Consider the following 16666-nt stretch of genomic DNA (forward strand, 5'->3'; position numbering starts at 1 on the left):
AATTAGAAAAATAGAAATATATACATACATACATGCTGTAGACAAAGAAAGAAAAAGAATCAAAAAATTGGTGAATTATCCAATCAAACAAACAAACAAAAAAAGCACGGAGAGAGATTGAGAAGGAAATGAAAAGGAAGGAGAAGGAGGAAGAAGAAAGGAGAAGGAAAGTGGTGATAAGACATTTGCCCCCGTCGCTCTCTCAATCTCACCTCTTCTCCCAATTCCATCATCTTCTCCTTCTTTCTTTTAATTGGTTCTGCTTCCGCCCTCCAAACTCCAGGTACGTTTCTCCTTCTTCTTTTTTTTCCTCTATTCAATTTTATTCCGCTTAAGAGTTTACTCTGATGATTTTAATGCTTCCGGATTCCCCTCTTGCAACCAACTTCGCAAATGCAGTCATAAGAATCATAGATATTCTCGGGCTTACATAGAATTCAAGAGCCCTGCAGATGCCGGACAGTTTGCGCACTTATTCCATGGTCATCTGTTTGTCGATGACAATGGTATACAACTCCTTGTCTACTCCTCTTCTTTATTTCCTACCCAGGCATTTAATTAAATAATAAATTAAATTCTGAAATCATACTGTCATTCAAGGTGCTCAGTTCAAGGCCATCGTCGAGTATGCCCCTTCCCAACGTGTTCCCAAGCCTTCTCCTGTAAAGGATGGTCGTGAAGGGACCATTTACACTGGTATCATTTCCTCCCGGTCTTCTCCTTTTTCTTTTTTGGAATGGTGAAGCAACTTCTTTTATTGCTAACTGTTGCCTCTTTGTTAATTATTATTCCTTTTTAAAACTAGATCCTGATTATTTAGAATTCCTCAAACTTATTGCAAAACCGGTGGACAATCTCCCTAGTGCCTCAGTTCAATTCCAAATAGAGGATGCAGCACAATCTGGTCTGTTAATATTTTCACTATATATACATGTACTAGTCTTTTCCATTATTTCACCATTGTCAACCATCAAGGCTTTTATACCTTACAGTTTCATCTCATACCATCAAAGTTTTTGTTCCACTTTCACACTCTCCCAGGTGCTGCGAAAGAACCTCCTATTACTACACCTCTAATGGAGTTTGTTCGTCAGAAACGAGCTGCTGAGGATGGAAACCAGGTGTCTATCATTTTCTTTTCTTCTTTTCCATGTAGGAGGACAGGAATATGCAGTAAAGCCCATGGAGAATTTTTCCAGTTCCTAGCTTTTTGTCTATTGATTTTTTTTTAAAGAAAACTAATACTATAAGCTTTTGATATGGGCAGGATTTAGCAATATTCCGTAATCAATGTTTGTGCATTTTGGCATTCATTATTTGAAGTATATTTCTTTAACTGTCAGAAGTATTTCAACAGCTGCAATTAGGTTGCCTTATAGTTGACGTTAGTCTTTTGCTTGTGGTTCACGGTCCTGTTTGGACTGTCAATAAATTAGATCATGGAATCAATGAGATAATAGATGAAGAAATTTGGAACATGCTTGATGAATGTCGAAGAAGATATGCTGCAGTCCTAATTATACAGTCTACTGTATCATAAAATTTTCTTGGAATGGTAGCACAGGCTTCAAGTATTCACGTCAACTAGTAACTGCATCAATTGAATAAGTAATTTGATTTCTGATTATAGCAGGGTTCGTTAGTTGCTGTCAAGGGTAGCAAAAGAGCTGGATCAGCATCTGTGATTAAGCCTGGTTCAAGTGCTAACAAACGAGGCGCTGAGAAGAAAAAGGTATTTTCCATACTTATTTCTGTATTGTTCTTTCGAGCAAAACTAATAGCACTCATCTTTTATATGCTCAGATTCTGCGAAAATATAATGTAGAAGTTGTGCGGTGGATTACCGTACGTTATGTTTGAGCACAGCTGTTGTCTGTAATAATGAAGCTCTTATGCAAGTTATTATTTTCACAGTACTGGCCACCAACCACTTTTCAATTGAGATACTTAGCAACCTGTTGGAATTGTGCACTTCTTTCTTCATTGCAATTGAGTATTCTGATGGTCTGTTACTGTCTGATTTACAATAGTTTATTTACATGAGATCTACATACTTTAAGAAATCTCGATATGTAGACCGGAACATGTTTTCATTGTAATTATGGCTTTCAAGCATTTGTAGCTCTTGACAATCAATAGGGTATTACTTCACTCTTGCCAAATGGTTGAGAGAATTCAATGTCAAGTTTCCATGATGCATAATATCGGTGCGGCACGGTGCCTCTCTATTTGCCTGGGGCATATTGATATTCTTGTACTACAGTTACTCTTTTCTTGGAAATTCCTCTCTATCCCTCCCCCTTCCCTTCTCTTGCAGGAATTTGAAACTTTTCTTTGAGCATTGGTTCTTCCAGATGGATTATTGCTAGCTTCTTTACCATTAAATGGATTTTTATATTGTCTAATGTGCATCAGCCAAACTACACTTACATTCCATGCCAGCTCAGGATTAATGTTTGATTGCAGTTTATTATTTGATTGACAGTATATCCTAAAGAACAGCAGAAAAAATTCAAATCAGAAGGACAAGTCCACTAGTATCATGGATTCTAGGCAACGGGATGAACATGCTACTTTAAGTAGAAAAGTTTCATCAGAAATTCGATCTGGTATGCATTTTGGTTCACTTGCACATCAATCTGCTGTGTTTATCTTTCCCTTATGCAGTCTCCAGTGTTGAAAGTTGGGTTTCAAGAGTTACTTTAACTGCAGATTCTGGAAAGAAAAATATCTTGTCGCTCATAGGGAAAAATTGTGAAATCTCTGCTGTAAGATCTTTTTTCTCTTCTTTCTTTACCCCTTGCTATTACATGGATGATTTTCATTATCTGCTATGCCACTGAGATTTATACACTTCTTCACATTTTAAACCCGCATCATAACAATGCTTATAGATTTCACGGAATGTGGTTGCATCTTTTCTGATGCAAGCAGTGATGTAATTTATTGCATAGGTCTCTGGAGGAATGTTGCAACAACCTGGAGATTCACCTGTTTCTACTGCTCCTAAAAGAAGTCAGAGACTTAGGGCTAGTGAAATGATAATAAAGAGCATCCTGTTAAATAATGAAACACATCAAAGTCAATCTTTGAATGCCACACAGCATAGGCACGAGACTCAAAACTTAATAGTGGAGCATGGCAAGAAATGGCCCCGGCCTATGAATAAGCAAGTGGCTATTAATGGTCATGTGCCTGGTAGTGAGCCATCTGGACCTATTTATGATGGTGATACAAAAAGGAATAATAGCAAGTTCTTGACGAAGGGCAGGTATAGTGTAGGCTCTGCTAGTGCAAAACAACAAAAATGTATAAAGGATAGACCAGATCCTGGTGTGTGGGCTCCTCTTTGTCATTCTGTTGTTCAAAGTGACAATGAGGAGAAATTGTCGTCTACCTTGCTGCAACATAGTGGGATGAACTCTAAAGGTATTCCTCTCTTCTGTATGACATTGTCCTTGCTGTTTACAATTCTTGAGGGGGAAATATCAAAGTCACTTTTTGTCTATGATTTTTTTAGTTATTGATGGAGAAACAAAAAGTGGCATGCATTATTTGAGCCATACTGTGGAACCAACAGGCCGATCAAGTAGAAACAGTAGTTCTTCTGTAGATATCGGTTAGCTTTTACATACTATCCTTGTTTTCTTTTCTTGTTTGGGGCAGAGAAAATTGTGTGGAGCAGACGAATTCTGGAACTGTTTATAAAATTGCTTTTTGACCACTAATCCATGTTTACACATTGCTTGATTTCTACTAATTCCATTTAATTTTTGTTTATCCAGGATCACACAAACATTTTGGTCATAATGTGGCAGCCCAGAGAATGAAGGGCGATGGCTCCCGGATTGCATCCGAGCATAAATCTTCTAAAAGAGGAGGTGCCAGTGGCTATGGTGTCCAAAAGGTCCGAAATTTTTCTTTTTTGAGGATCACTAACTTTGTTATCCCTTTTCTTATATCAATTGGTTGAAGTGTTCCTTTTTGTGGTTGCAGAAACAAGTGTGGGTTCAGAAATCAGCTTCAGGTTCATAGAATAATTATACTGGTGACCCTAAAGCTGCTGTTCAAAAAGATACCTATGCATTTATGTTTTAGATTTGAACAGAATAATTGTGTAAATTTGTTAAATCAGACAAACTATTTATTTAAGTGAGGCTAACATGAAGTCTTCATGTGCATGTTCTTTTGTGTACATGAACATTCTTGAATTGACACTCAAAATGCGATGAAAGTTAACCCCACTTGTGTCTACTGTGCACATGCTTGTGGAAAGAAAACAATTGAAGGCAAAACTATCTGTGAATATTTTGATCATAATTAATACCAGAAATCTTCAGATTAATACCTACTTGTGAACCTGTCACCTCCGACCTTGGCAAGAAAGAAACTTATGGAGGAGTATCAGTATTTCTGCACTACCCATAAGATCGATACCTACTTGTAGATATGTCATCTCTGAGCTTGGCGAGAAAGCATATTCAATACCCTAATAAGGGCCAGAAGACTGCTGCAATTCAATGAGCCTGTGAGATCTGTTTCTTTCTTGGCAAATATTGGAGGACAAAAGCAACCTAATCTTTTCTCACCAGTAAGATTCTAGCTCTGGTAAACTTAAATAGTGGAATGATCCTATAGTTGATTTGTCTCTGTACGTCCTTCAGGCAGTTCAGTTGTTGATATTGTACCATTCTTCCAGGATTATACTTCAACTTCTGCATTTAGATAGACTCCAAGATCATTTCTGAGATTCAGTTATTAGTAATTTGAGTTCAGTGTCTGTTGATGGTAGGTCACAGGTGCAACTGTAGAAATCTTGCGCTTATAACTACAAGGTGCAAGTTTGAGCATTGGGATCGGTTCATGGAAGAATACAGAAGGTTGATTGACTTGCCTATTTCAATTTTCAAGGCCCCGCTTCAATGAGAGTATAACTTGATAATTGTTCTTTTCCTGTGTTGAGGACATACCTTGTTGTATGTTATTTTTCTTTTATTGTGTACTTGGGGGATATCATATCTGCAATTTGATTATCTATGCTCCGTCTGTATCTTCTAAGGTTTAGTACTATGATAATATGATTTATTCAGCGAGCAGGTCGAGTACCCAAATTGTATCAAAAGAGCAGGTGATATTATTCGCATCCTCTTCTTAACAAGGAAATGACTTGATTTTAGTAATGTTGCACTTGGGGGCAAAGATTTGTATTTTCAAATATGAATTTTAAATGGTAGCATCAGTAAACTTACACAGGATCCTCCAACTTTAGACCAAAATGCATCAGTCTTCACCTTGGTAAAAAATTTAACAAACAGTTTAGGCAGGTTCATCTCCTTACTTTGCAAGGATCATTAACTACAAAGCTAATAAGAGCCTTGGGTATGAGCATATTGCAAGAATTGCTTCTTCATCTTGCATTTGATCTTTATTCCATTACTATTCTTTTTCATTTTACATTTAATTCTTCCCAAACCCAAATAAAGCTTCAAGACTGGAGGGAGATTCACTTTAGCAAAAGAGACTTGAAAAAAATAAAATAATAATAATACTAATAGCAATTTCCTTCCTTTATATTCATCTAGTTTCAGCACCTAATATTCAATGAAAGTGAAAGGTGGGAGATAATTTCATTTTCTCCATTATAAAATTGTGACGAAAAAGCTCCAATACTTGGTTCTTCTTTCTTTCAGTTTTAAGCATAATACCATCCATTTCTTCACCTGTCAAAGAATACTCACCAGTAAAAGTATACACGACCAAAGCCACCTATGATGATGAACTCACTCACTCCATTCATATAAAACCCACCTCCACATTTTACCACTAAAATCAATAAAGCAATTCGTCAAGTGCGCTTATATCTGCTCAATTGACAAAATTAGTAGCATATCGTACAATGAGGTACAATCTCCTCAACCACATTAATCTTTTTTTTTTTCTTCGGTACATCAAACCCATCATATCCTGATAGCGGTTCTCCATCTATACCCACACTTAAATATAAGAAAAAAAACTATTGGAAATGGTACAGTGTTATACAATAGTGGTTTATCACATTGTAAAAGCTATGTATGTCATACCTGTTGCCTTGTGAGAAAGACAATGCAGAGTTTTTGTTCCAAAATTTAAAATTTAGGGAATTTGGGCAATTTCCAGCAATATTTTGTGCAGCGATTGTGGTTTAGAAAAGAACGGGCAGTGATCACTTCCTTTAATCTTGAAGACTCCTTCTGGTGGATTTTCCCGCACTAATTTTTCTTGGACATCCGGTGAAAGAGCATGATCATCCAACGTTTGGATGAAGAACCGCCTACCAGTTCCATATTTTTCAGGGGATAATGACAACTTCTCCATCACAGGACCCAAAGGGATGGGTCTCATACAAACCATGGCCAAAGCAACATCCTGGGAAGCACCAAAATTCTAGTTTGAGTTTTATTAGCAATAGTAGAAGCATCTAATGAAGAGATTATAGAGCCATATTCTGACTCCATTAGACTCAAAGAATTACCACTCTGGTGGATATAATAGATAACCTTAACTATACTTATTTTTTGTCTCCCTCTCCCTGTGACCTCAAGGGTTAAGGAGAAAGCCAGTTAATCTAACTGCTATAAGATATAAGATGAGGTAAGAAGGTCAAACTTTATTTTTTCTTCAAATCTTTTTGAAGCTGATACACTTTTACCTGATAGTTTCAAATAAAGGCCTGCTTTCTTGTTATGGAAAGTAAACAGATTACAGAAATCAATAGATTTTGGATAATGTCATCAGCTAGCATACCTTTGTTGTTGATTGATTGAAATATAAACCTTTCATTTGCTGTTTCTCAAACATAAATCCTGTCGGAGCCTTGTCTTTACCGTTCCCATATATCAAAAACTCTGATTCTTGCATGAAACGTTCAGCAGATCCAAGCTGCAAATTTGATAGAATCGCATCAGCTAGAAGATTCACCAATAGAAATGATTCAGAAATTTTGACACATTCTAATAAGATGCGCAATGCAACCACTAACTAGTCAAGAATCCAGAATATTTGGAAAATATTTTAGAAAACCCACTAGCACTAGCTTGGTGACTATTTGAAATTAGATCATGAAGTCCAGTAAATATCTGGAGAAGTGGATGGAGAATCAGCTGGGAGACACATGCTCATATGTAGGATCCATACACAACACCTGGGAATCTTCATAAGCATGTACGAGTGAGGAGGAATCACACAAGGCAAGAAAAACTCCGAAGAAAGGTTACTGAAGAAAGTTCCTATAAATAAGGGGCTTAAGTTGAGGCTGGCAGCTACTTTACTAGGAGCAAAGACAGTCCTAATCATCAAAGAGCGCTAAGTAACCAATAATACTGTCTGGAAAGATTTTAATCTCTTTTTGCAAAAATATTTCAAGACTCAAAAGTGTCAAGTAGTTTTATGGACCCTGTGCTTAAACCAAGCCAAATCTCCAAGGGCTTTCTATTTATTTGGTGTAGAAATGCACATCTTACTTGATATTCCTGATAAAGATTTTAAAACGACTACTTGGCAGGTTCGTCCTTTTCAGTTATGAAAATCAACTTGCTAGTAAGGACTGAATCCACTTGCTCTCTCTCTCAAATGTCATGCTGTCATGACTAGCAGATGGAATAAATTATAATCCGTGTATCTCTCTGTATTGAATGCGTTAAGTAGGAAACTTCACTTTACTTCTTTAGCACAGAAAATTCAAGACCTTTATTTTTTTTTAACCAAGTAGGTTTAGATGATTCGCCATATAATAATGTTGGAAGCATCAAACATCTACGTTATACATTAAATTGAAATCTTAGGATCTCGAATTTAACAGCAGAAAATTGCATAAGCCACCAGAAAAATGGAAGTTACATATGCATTCTTAATGAAAAAGTAAAAGAAAAGAAAAATAGCTTTTAGAAACTCGATACAGTATATGTACAATTGGGAAGCAATGGACTAAAATTCAGAGAATGTAATAAAGGTGATGAAGAGTAGTAGTAGAGGCGTGGCATGGAATTGTAAGTTTAGTTAGCAGATAAGATATTTGTATAAAGAAGTTAGCAAGAAAGTGAAGATAGCATACCTCTTCAGCAAAAACATCAAAAGGCCTTTGACCATCGGACACCATAGTAGCACATAAAAAAATAGCTTTAGAGATCTTCTGTGGGAAATGTTCCAGTGCAAGAGAAATGCATGCACCCCCAGTACTATGACCGACCAATATAACCTGCATGACAAGTATGAATCAAGAAGTTTTGGAGAGAGAGGTATAAAGATAGCACCGCATTAGTGTCTGTGTGTGTGTTTGTGTCCCCACAACCTTTTCGTCCTCAGGAAGATTTTCCAAATAATTAATCAAAGGTTGAGAGTAGTCTGCCAACGTAGTAACGGAATTAGTATCCGTGAGATGAATGCCAGATCCTGTTAGATCTAAGGCAGTGGGAAGCAATCCAGCTTCTTCCAACAGAGCAACTGTTTTATACCAACACCATGCTCCAAAGCCTTCTCCATGAACGAGAATAAACTTTTTAAACTTGATATTTTCCGCAAAGTCAGGTACCTGTGGGATCAGAATATATATAACAGTTCAATTAAAAGGAAAGGATACAGTCGCTACTGGCTACACATGCCAATCAGGAAGGAAGCCAGAAAAGAGAATCTAAAAAGAGAGGAATAATGTTGCCTTTTTCGTGATGAGCTTTTTACTAAAAAAATAAAGAAAGAAAGAAAGTTCTTTTACAATAATAATGATGATGATGATTGTGATAAAATTTAATTGGCCATTAGTAGTAGTATTATTATTATTATTATTATGAGTAGAATGGGGCACGCAGTCTTTTCATTTTACATGAAATTGGGTTTCAAAAATATGTATAGAGAGAGAATCAAAAGCATCATGGAGACAGATCCAAAGTAAAAGAAATTTATCTTTTTATTGCGGGGGGGATGAAAAAGGAGGAACCTGTTTTCCATTAGAGAAAGGGTCAGAAAGGTTGCGTTTACGGGAGGTGGTGGAGCCAATCCGTCTAGACATGGATCCTTCAAATCTCTGAGACAATTGATGCTGATGAAGAGCCATAGAGAGAGCTTGCCTGTGGAGTAAGTCTTCATCAGCCAACAGCTTTCGCTGCGACCTACCCAATCGTTTGCTTCTGGATCCCTGATTGTCTCCGGCATCCTTCTTGGTCATGCAAATGAAGCGATTTCCCATTATTCCTCAAGAAGAAGAAAATGATGAGGTGAAGCTAAGTGACATTGTGCAATTTGTAATTTATTCAACTGGAATAAAGAAGATTGATGTGAATTGGAGTGAAAAGGGGTTTTTCTTTTCTCTTCTTCTTCTGTATAAAGTTTTTGTCTTTAGTAGAGAGAGAGTAGTAAGTAGTAGATGAAATTAGGAGGAGGATGAGTTGATAATAAATGCAATGCGAAAAATAATAGAGAGAGAGGACGAAGAAGACTTCCAACTGTAATTGCTGCTCCTCTTTTTTCTATTTATTTATTTACTATTTATCATTGTTTTTCAACGCTTTTCTTCTCCTCATTCAAGACGAGTAATCTTGTAACTCCCCAACTTTTTACTTACTACTGCTGTGTTTGCGCTCACAAATTCAAATTCTTTCTTTCCCAAACCAAATATCATTTACCCATTTGGATTGCTATTTGCTTTGTTTATTTTTTGGATTATTAATGATCCACAGACACCTCACATACAAACTCCTCTTGTCTATTTCATTCCATATTTTACATAATTATGATAATACAAAAATTAATTAGCATTATATAAATAATACTATAATAAAGTTTGCCATATTAAATCAAATAACTTTAATAAATGAATGGATGACGCATAAGACGGACAAAGTGATGCTGTAGGAATCTATTTAAGGTCAAAGCTCAATTGCAATACCCAATACCAGTCTTGCCTTTGAATTTTCTTTCCGGCAAAAAACATAAACATAAACAGCTGTATTACATTTCAGCACAGCCAAAACAACTTTACACATCCCAGTTTAGCAAAACAAGAAATAAACAAGACCTGCAAACAATCCTTTGCTTCTAATATCTAAGCAGACAACAGGATTCCATATATTCTTCTTCTCCAGATGCTTCCTTCATGAAAAGCTTAAAACAAAAAGTGTTCATTGTTGATGGAACCACTCAAGACCGATTCTGCAGGAGGAACCACTGTCCAATGCTGATGATTGGGCTATTCCTTAATCTTGAACACCCATAAGGCAACATTCTCCTAAAGTGGCTTACAGAATTTCAACGTGCTTGTAAGCCAAATCTTAGTTATAGACAGGTCAATCATGAGGCATCCATGTCCACCATGACCTCTTATAGTTGCCTCGTTGCAGGACAACCACCACAGCGGAGTTATCCCTCCTATATATATATATATATATATATAGTGAACAAATCAATTACGCAAATTTACTAGAACTTTCTTGCTCTTATCTGCTAGTACTGCATAACCCTTAATAATCTCCTCCTTAACCATGAAAAGTACAGAAGCTGCAAAAACACTCTGTACAATCTTTGTGCCCATCCCCTTGTAAAAGCCACGCAACCCTTCATAGCGGATCATTTTAATAATTGCATCAAGAGTACCTGCATTTGAACTACTAGAAATATCATTCTCTTTATCATTAGAAAGAAGAAAATGAGTGAAGCATTCTATGCCTCTCATAGCTTGAAAATGTCACATCACAATTTTAGAGGATAAGGAGATGCGGGCTGAAGAAACAAAAGGACTGACCGCATTAGGTGTCATATGGTCAAATTTTAATAGATAAGCCATGGTTATGTAATTGTACCCAATAATGACCAACAGAGTAGCAATTATGGCTACCTGGAGCTCAGATTCGCCCATAATCAGAAGAGCTACTAATTTCTACAACAACCTGCAAATGTAACTGGCTGCTAGACAAAATATATCATGAATTGCAGTTTCAACTCATAAATCTATCTTGTTAGTCAACATATTATACCAAATAAGTGAATATAAAATTTCATATAGGTGATTAAAGGTCAAATATTAGTAGAAAATACCAATACTAATCTATTAAAAGGATGCAACTTTAATTATAACTGCACTTCTACCTACAGCTCGTCGCTTCTTTTAATTAATTCTTGGATCCCTAAGAAGACAGGTCAGTGGCAATTATTTAAGACCTTTAGCAAGAGCTCTCAAGTTCAAATCTCATTCAGTAAGGTAGAAGTTGAGGGAAGAGGAGAGACTGGAACTACCCCTATCCGTAGCTCATTTATAAGGATGTAATCAAATCAAGCTGCGCCGAACTTTGACAAGCTTGAGCTTGGCTCAGTTTAATCTGGTAAAAGGTCAAACCTATTCAAGCTCGTGCTCAGTTCATACCAAAATTATTAAGCTCACAGTGCTCAAGCTCTAGGTTCTCAAATAGCTTATGTATTATGTTAAAAGAGCTAAGTTCGAGCTCCACTTGTTAAACAGTTATATAATGAAAAAAGCTCAAGCGTGCTCATGAGCCAAATCACAAGCCGTTTCAAGCGCTTCATAAACAAACTGCGTTCGAGCTTAAGCTCACAAGCCTGCTCGAAATCCAATAAATGAGCAAGTTCGCCAACCAACTAACCAAGTTCTGTCAAGTTCGAGTTCGATTAAATCAAGCTCGACTCGATTAACTTAACAAACAATCTCAAACTCGTTTTTTATCGAGCCGAGCTTTGAGCAGCTCACTACAATTTAGTTCGTGTACAACCCCATTCATTTAGCATTCTAATGCATAAAAATTGTAAAACTAAGGGTCTCATTGAAAGTGCAAGATGGCTCAAAAGTAGGCCTATTCACTGCAGGCTAAGATGGGTTTGGGCCAGTTCCAGTCGAGCCTTGGACTTCTACATTGATACCCAGGCTGGCCCAGGTAAATTAATTAAACCACATGGAATTCTAATAGGCTAGGCCTTAAGGGTACTAATCCAAGACCATCTCACTTTGACAGGGAATACAAGCCTGAAGTTACTAGCAAGCTTATAGGAAAAGTTAAAACTGATACAAGCTTGCTTGTTTGGGCTGGTACTGGAGCCCGTGAACTGTTCAAGCCGAAAGTCGCAGATTATTAGTTAAAGTCATGTCATCTCATAACCCGGCCAACTATGTTTGGCTGGCATCTATATCAAAACAAACCTGAGTATCTCAATGAATTACTTCCACCAATCTCCTGCTTTGCTTGAAGCCGTGACTGCAAATAAGGAAACACGAAGAGAGATAAGTCTACACACAAACCAGAGTGTTGTATGCTCCCATGTTGTCCCAATAGCATAAGGCGTTACAGGAGCAAACTGAGCTAAATAAATTATTAAATACAGATCATCACAAGCAAGAAAGTCAACCACAGCCTATAGGTCTTGTGAGTTATTGCATATGAAGATGCCAGTGTAAATTCTTAGAATATTTTGTGTAGCAAGCTTGATGAGAGGTAAATCATCCAACATTTTGTTTAGCTGTTTCTAATAAAATTTAAATACAATGAGTTTACCTTGACAACCAATAGGGGGTATGTTGAGACAGTTGCTCCCAGTTTCGCCAAGGCCCCTAGTAAGAAAACCTTTAGCACATGATAAGAGAATGTTAAACATATGTGCAACACGGCCAAATATTTTACAAAAGACAGATATAAGACCAAATAAAAGATGCTTCAAATCATGCTTTCTGACCATGACGTCAAAGAAATTAACAGTATTTTCACACCTCCAGAGCAGTAACATTTTTATGCCCCTGCTTGCTTCCAGAGCGTTTTGCCCTTAAATGTTTCAAGGTTGTCTCATAAATCATAAACTGGATGGATGGATTGCAGACCTGTCATGGACAATTCCTAATCATAAGAGTCTCATTTGGTGGACCATATACATAATATGGTCATAATAATACTAACCATAATAAGGGTAGGGATAATTCCTTTCCAAAATCCAGTAATTCCAGCTTCATTATAAACTTCACATGCCTTGCAATAATGTAAACATACATGAGAAACTAAAATTAGTAACAGAAAAGAAAAAGAACCAAAAGAAAGACTGCACCTTTGATGTGATATTACACATTTATACAAGCAGGATTTGCCTGCAGCAATGCTGCAGAAAATTTCATTATAATATTTATCTTTTACTAAAAGGTATTCTATTGGTTAATAATAGATTGGATATTTGACACAAAAGAATAATAATATCATGATAACTTTGAAGGTTCTATGTGAGTATATGTGCAATTTTATTTTTTCTTTCATAAAATGTAAGATAAGATTTATGATGCCATTAAATACTATATTTATGATATAGTTAGAGCAGAATAAGTAAAAGAAACAACATAAAATTAAACTAATAGTTACACTTTAACTCATTGACATTTTTATATTTGAAGAGTGATAAAAATGAATGATAATACATCTAATAAAGAAATTTGCAGTTCCTTTTATATTTTAAAATTTATGATGCCTATTATCAATAATTGTTTTAATAGAAAATAAGAATTAAAATATATGAATTAATCAGAAGTTTATGTGATTTTAGTTAAAATAATATATACATTTCTGTTTTAGTGCTTCTCTCATGGGCTTTTTTAACTCTTTTTGATTTCTCATATATTTATTCTTTTTAAAAAGATGTTTAATTACTTTTACTTATCATAAGCATTTTGGTCTTAATTTTAATGAATTAGGTAAATGTTTAGCCTATGAGTTAATTTAAATTTATATTTAATTTTGGCCTTATTCAATTAACTAAAACTCTCATTTAAGGGTGCTTTATATATCTAGCAAATCATTTAAACAACTACCAAATCAAGCTCATAACTGGAAAAAGGAAAAAAGAAAACAATAATCAAAAGGGAGAAAAAAAGAAAGGCCAAATTCTCCTGCCATCAAACTTTGATTAGTCTACTGTAGCCTTGCATAATAATGATGGTTTGTTTCTTAATAAAACACTACTGTAAAGAACATTGCTGATTACTCAGCTTTATTAGTATTAACAGATTACATATATTACCAATCAATAGATTTATCTTTTCCCATTAAGATGTGCACAATGGAGTTTGTTGTATGTTAAAATCCATAAGATTCACAGGGCAAAAGTTATAAAAATGAATAGAGAACAGGAAATAAATGGTTACTAACCGCATGTAAAGTTCCATAAGGACGAGGTTTTATTGAATCAAGTTCAGTCAATTTCTCCTGTAAAGTCGTGCCAGTTGAGCCACTTTCAGATGCTTCCCTCAATAAAGCCTCTTTCTTTCCCTCCGTTATTTTTCTTTCTGCTTGAGTATGTGTCTACAATCAAATACAGAGCAACATGCACAATCTTTATTGGACCTAAGCCTTTGTGTTGGAAAGGGAGGAAAATGCTCCCAATTTCGTCTCCTCCCCCATTTTCCTCCCTTCCCAAACATAGTTTAGAAGATGAACATAGGATTGAAAAGGTTGTATCAGGAGAATCCAACAATAGTAGATAAAGCAGTCAAAGTCTACAAAGTCATTTTAGCCCATTTTTATGATACATCTTTGCCCATTTTTATTATACATCTTTGTCTCGTTTTTATGAGAAGAACTACAGCTGTAAATAAATTGAACTTCTGTTAATGGCATACCACCTCATCATGTCTAGAAAAGCATACAATTATGCAGTATCTAGCTATATAAAGGTTTCAGATAACAAGTTGAATCCCAATTACATAATATCAGAATAAAACACCAGAAAAACAGCTACGAATATCAGCCAGCCCTGACCCACCAGAAAAGAGGTCAACAAGCATGTACTCCATCATCCCATTTATTACTTGTTGCCTTCTTTTGTGTTTGTCTGTGACTGTACAAATGTGATAATAGAGAAATCTTATTTTGCTGTCATAAGCCATATGACATGAAGGATCCATAGTATGGACTGAATAATTAACAGGACGTCCAAAGTGATTAGAGCTTAATTGAAATCACTGGATAAAAAAAAAAAAAGACAAAGTCCAATTAGATAATAGAATTCATGTGGAGAATATTCAGAGACACCTGCATACGAGTCACGAGAACCCATATGGGGTTCGTAAGTAAAACGTTCAAGGATCTGCAAGATGAGAAGATTGTGATAAGAATATTACTAAGACAGTACCGACTCTCCTAGTTATTGCTAAAAGTAGTTGCAATTGCTGGACAGTTGTCTATTTATACTCAATAATAGCCTAGCTTTAATAAGACTTTCCTCTTCAGTCCTCTATTAAGATAATTCAGAGACAAACGGAGCACTGACCCAGCTATAGCAGCCACAACAAGCCAAGAAAACATGCCAACAGTACCATCTCCATGTCCTTTAGCTTTATGGGCAGCAGCAATGGCCTCAGCTTTGTTCTTGAAAACTTGATAAAAATAGTAGTAAATGCCCTGGAACCATGCAAAAGAGAATAGAAAGATCATGGACAGCAGAGGATCGGAATCAAAAAATGATGGAAAATTGTTTATGAAAAAAAAGGGGCAAGAGCACTATTCGTTTAAACTTGTTACTGATGCACAAAGAACATTGAGCAAACTTGCTTGCTAATGCACATATAAAATGAATAGAAAAGCTTAATAAATCATTTAGGCATGGTAGTAGATCAGGAATCAACGAAAAACTAAAATTGACAGCTAACTCACAAAGGGAAAACAGGTATAGTTGTCTGTGTTACATTGGCAGAAGGCATACCAAAAATATGTATACAAAAGCAAAATCGACGGGCATGGGCATGATAAGTGGTTAAAGGCAATGAAACATTTAAATAACTGAAAACTGAAACTAAATGTAAGGGAAGGATCCACATATACCACAACAATAAAAGCACTTCCAGGCTCTTTCATATACTAGGGGATTTCACATGTATATTATTGAAGCGAATAAGAGAGAACAACATGAAAAAGGGGAATGAATAAGGAAGTGAGAGAGCGACCATAGAAGCAGCAGTTCCAAGAAGAGAAGGCCTAAGGCCGCTATAAAGTCCACCCCAACCTTCGGTTCTAATGACCTGATTAAGAAAAAAAAGAAAACAGAGATAAATGAAAGATATGAGAACAATGATTAAAATCGATTGTTGGTTGTGGTACCTGAAGGATTTGAAGAAGCGTGCTGGGTGCAGATACACGGCGTTTAGGGGAAGAGTCATTGTTAATTTTACTCTTCTTCTTGGCCAGTCTCTCTGTTTGCTGACGCGTATTTACCTGCCATAGCCATTAATGCAATTAAATATTTAAAAGAAACAGACAAACAAACAAGATAACAGAACCAAAAAAAGGATTGGTACCGTTTGAAGAGGATAAGTGATTATCTGAGCAATAATACCGCCACCTGCTCCGGCAAGTCCATTGGCTACTGCGTCCGATTTTGACATGTTCTTTTTTATTTTATTTTTTCACTTCTCCTTCTTCTTTAACCTGATGTTTATGTTGAATATTTTATCTTTTTTTTCTATTCTATTACCAAGCTTCCTCCGAATCTCACTTCTACCAGCACTTCCTTCTTTGTCCGAATATTTTATGTCTTATCTAAGTGCACCCAATACAATGTCCTCTAGTTTTTTCCGAAGTTGTTTAATTGACGTTGTACGAGAAACGAAGGCATGAAAATGAATGAAATTAGTCTAAAATATCCTAGAAAAGAAAAAGAAAAT

At 36.0% G+C, this 16666-nt stretch overlaps 3 protein-coding genes across 14 annotated transcripts; 1 reads left to right on the top strand and 2 right to left on the bottom strand.

The window, feature by feature from the left end:
- The first annotated feature begins 19 nt into the window (after positions 1–19).
- Positions 20–5089, top strand: LOC8269983 (regulator of nonsense transcripts UPF3). Of its 7 annotated transcripts, none has more exons than XM_048370719.1 (13): positions 20–283; positions 400–506; positions 601–696; positions 806–933; positions 1014–1121; positions 1631–1732; positions 2486–2609; positions 2713–2768; positions 2955–3429; positions 3521–3619; positions 3786–3907; positions 3997–4591; positions 4777–5089. In XM_048370719.1, exons 1-12 carry the CDS (start codon positions 129–131, stop codon positions 4033–4035), a joined length of 1611 nt encoding a protein of 536 aa, XP_048226676.1. In that variant the 5' UTR covers positions 20–128; the 3' UTR covers positions 4036–4591; positions 4777–5089. The 7 variants fall into 7 exon arrangements, with proteins under 7 accessions (XP_048226676.1, XP_048226674.1, XP_048226675.1 ...); XM_048370717.1 differs by having other exon boundaries at positions 4793–5089; XM_048370720.1 differs by having other exon boundaries at positions 21–283; positions 1634–1732; positions 4793–5089.
- Positions 5090–5549: 460 nt separating this feature from the next.
- LOC8269982 (putative methylesterase 14, chloroplastic) lies at positions 5550–9496 on the bottom strand. Of its 3 annotated transcripts, none has more exons than XR_007214716.1 (6): positions 8969–9496; positions 8327–8566; positions 8090–8233; positions 6784–6918; positions 6081–6405; positions 5550–5720 (listed from the first exon to the last, which is right to left on the bottom strand). XR_007214716.1 is itself a non-coding variant. In XM_002510723.4 (5 exons), exons 1-5 carry the CDS (start codon positions 9215–9217, stop codon positions 6133–6135), a joined length of 1041 nt encoding a protein of 346 aa, XP_002510769.2. In that variant the 5' UTR covers positions 9218–9494; the 3' UTR covers positions 5793–6132. The 3 variants fall into 3 exon arrangements, 1 of the variants encoding a protein (XP_002510769.2); XR_007214715.1 differs by lacking the exon at positions 5550–5720 and adding an exon at positions 5793–5993; XM_002510723.4 differs by lacking the exon at positions 5550–5720 and having other exon boundaries at positions 5793–6405; positions 8969–9494.
- A 368-nt stretch (positions 9497–9864) lies between these two features.
- On the bottom strand, positions 9865–16609 carry LOC8269979 (peroxisomal nicotinamide adenine dinucleotide carrier). 4 transcript variants are annotated; one of them, XM_002510720.4, is made up of 11 exons: positions 16301–16606; positions 16104–16217; positions 15950–16024; positions 15277–15407; positions 15039–15093; positions 14157–14309; positions 12924–12992; positions 12740–12847; positions 12528–12596; positions 12176–12230; positions 9865–10620 (listed from the first exon to the last, which is right to left on the bottom strand). In XM_002510720.4, the coding sequence occupies exons 1-11, from the start codon at positions 16385–16387 to the stop codon at positions 10430–10432; spliced, it is 1107 nt and encodes a 368-aa protein (XP_002510766.2). In that variant the 5' UTR covers positions 16388–16606; the 3' UTR covers positions 9865–10429. The 4 variants fall into 4 exon arrangements, with proteins under 4 accessions (XP_002510766.2, XP_015575851.1, XP_015575859.1 ...); XM_015720365.3 differs by having other exon boundaries at positions 10450–10631; positions 16301–16608; XM_015720373.3 differs by having other exon boundaries at positions 10458–10620; positions 12528–12583; positions 16301–16608.
- Between the last annotated feature and the right edge of the window lie 57 nt (positions 16610–16666).

Source organism: Ricinus communis, chromosome 2, assembly GCF_019578655.1.
Source record: "Ricinus communis isolate WT05 ecotype wild-type chromosome 2, ASM1957865v1, whole genome shotgun sequence".
Classification (NCBI taxonomy): Eukaryota; Viridiplantae; Streptophyta; class Magnoliopsida; order Malpighiales; family Euphorbiaceae; genus Ricinus; species Ricinus communis.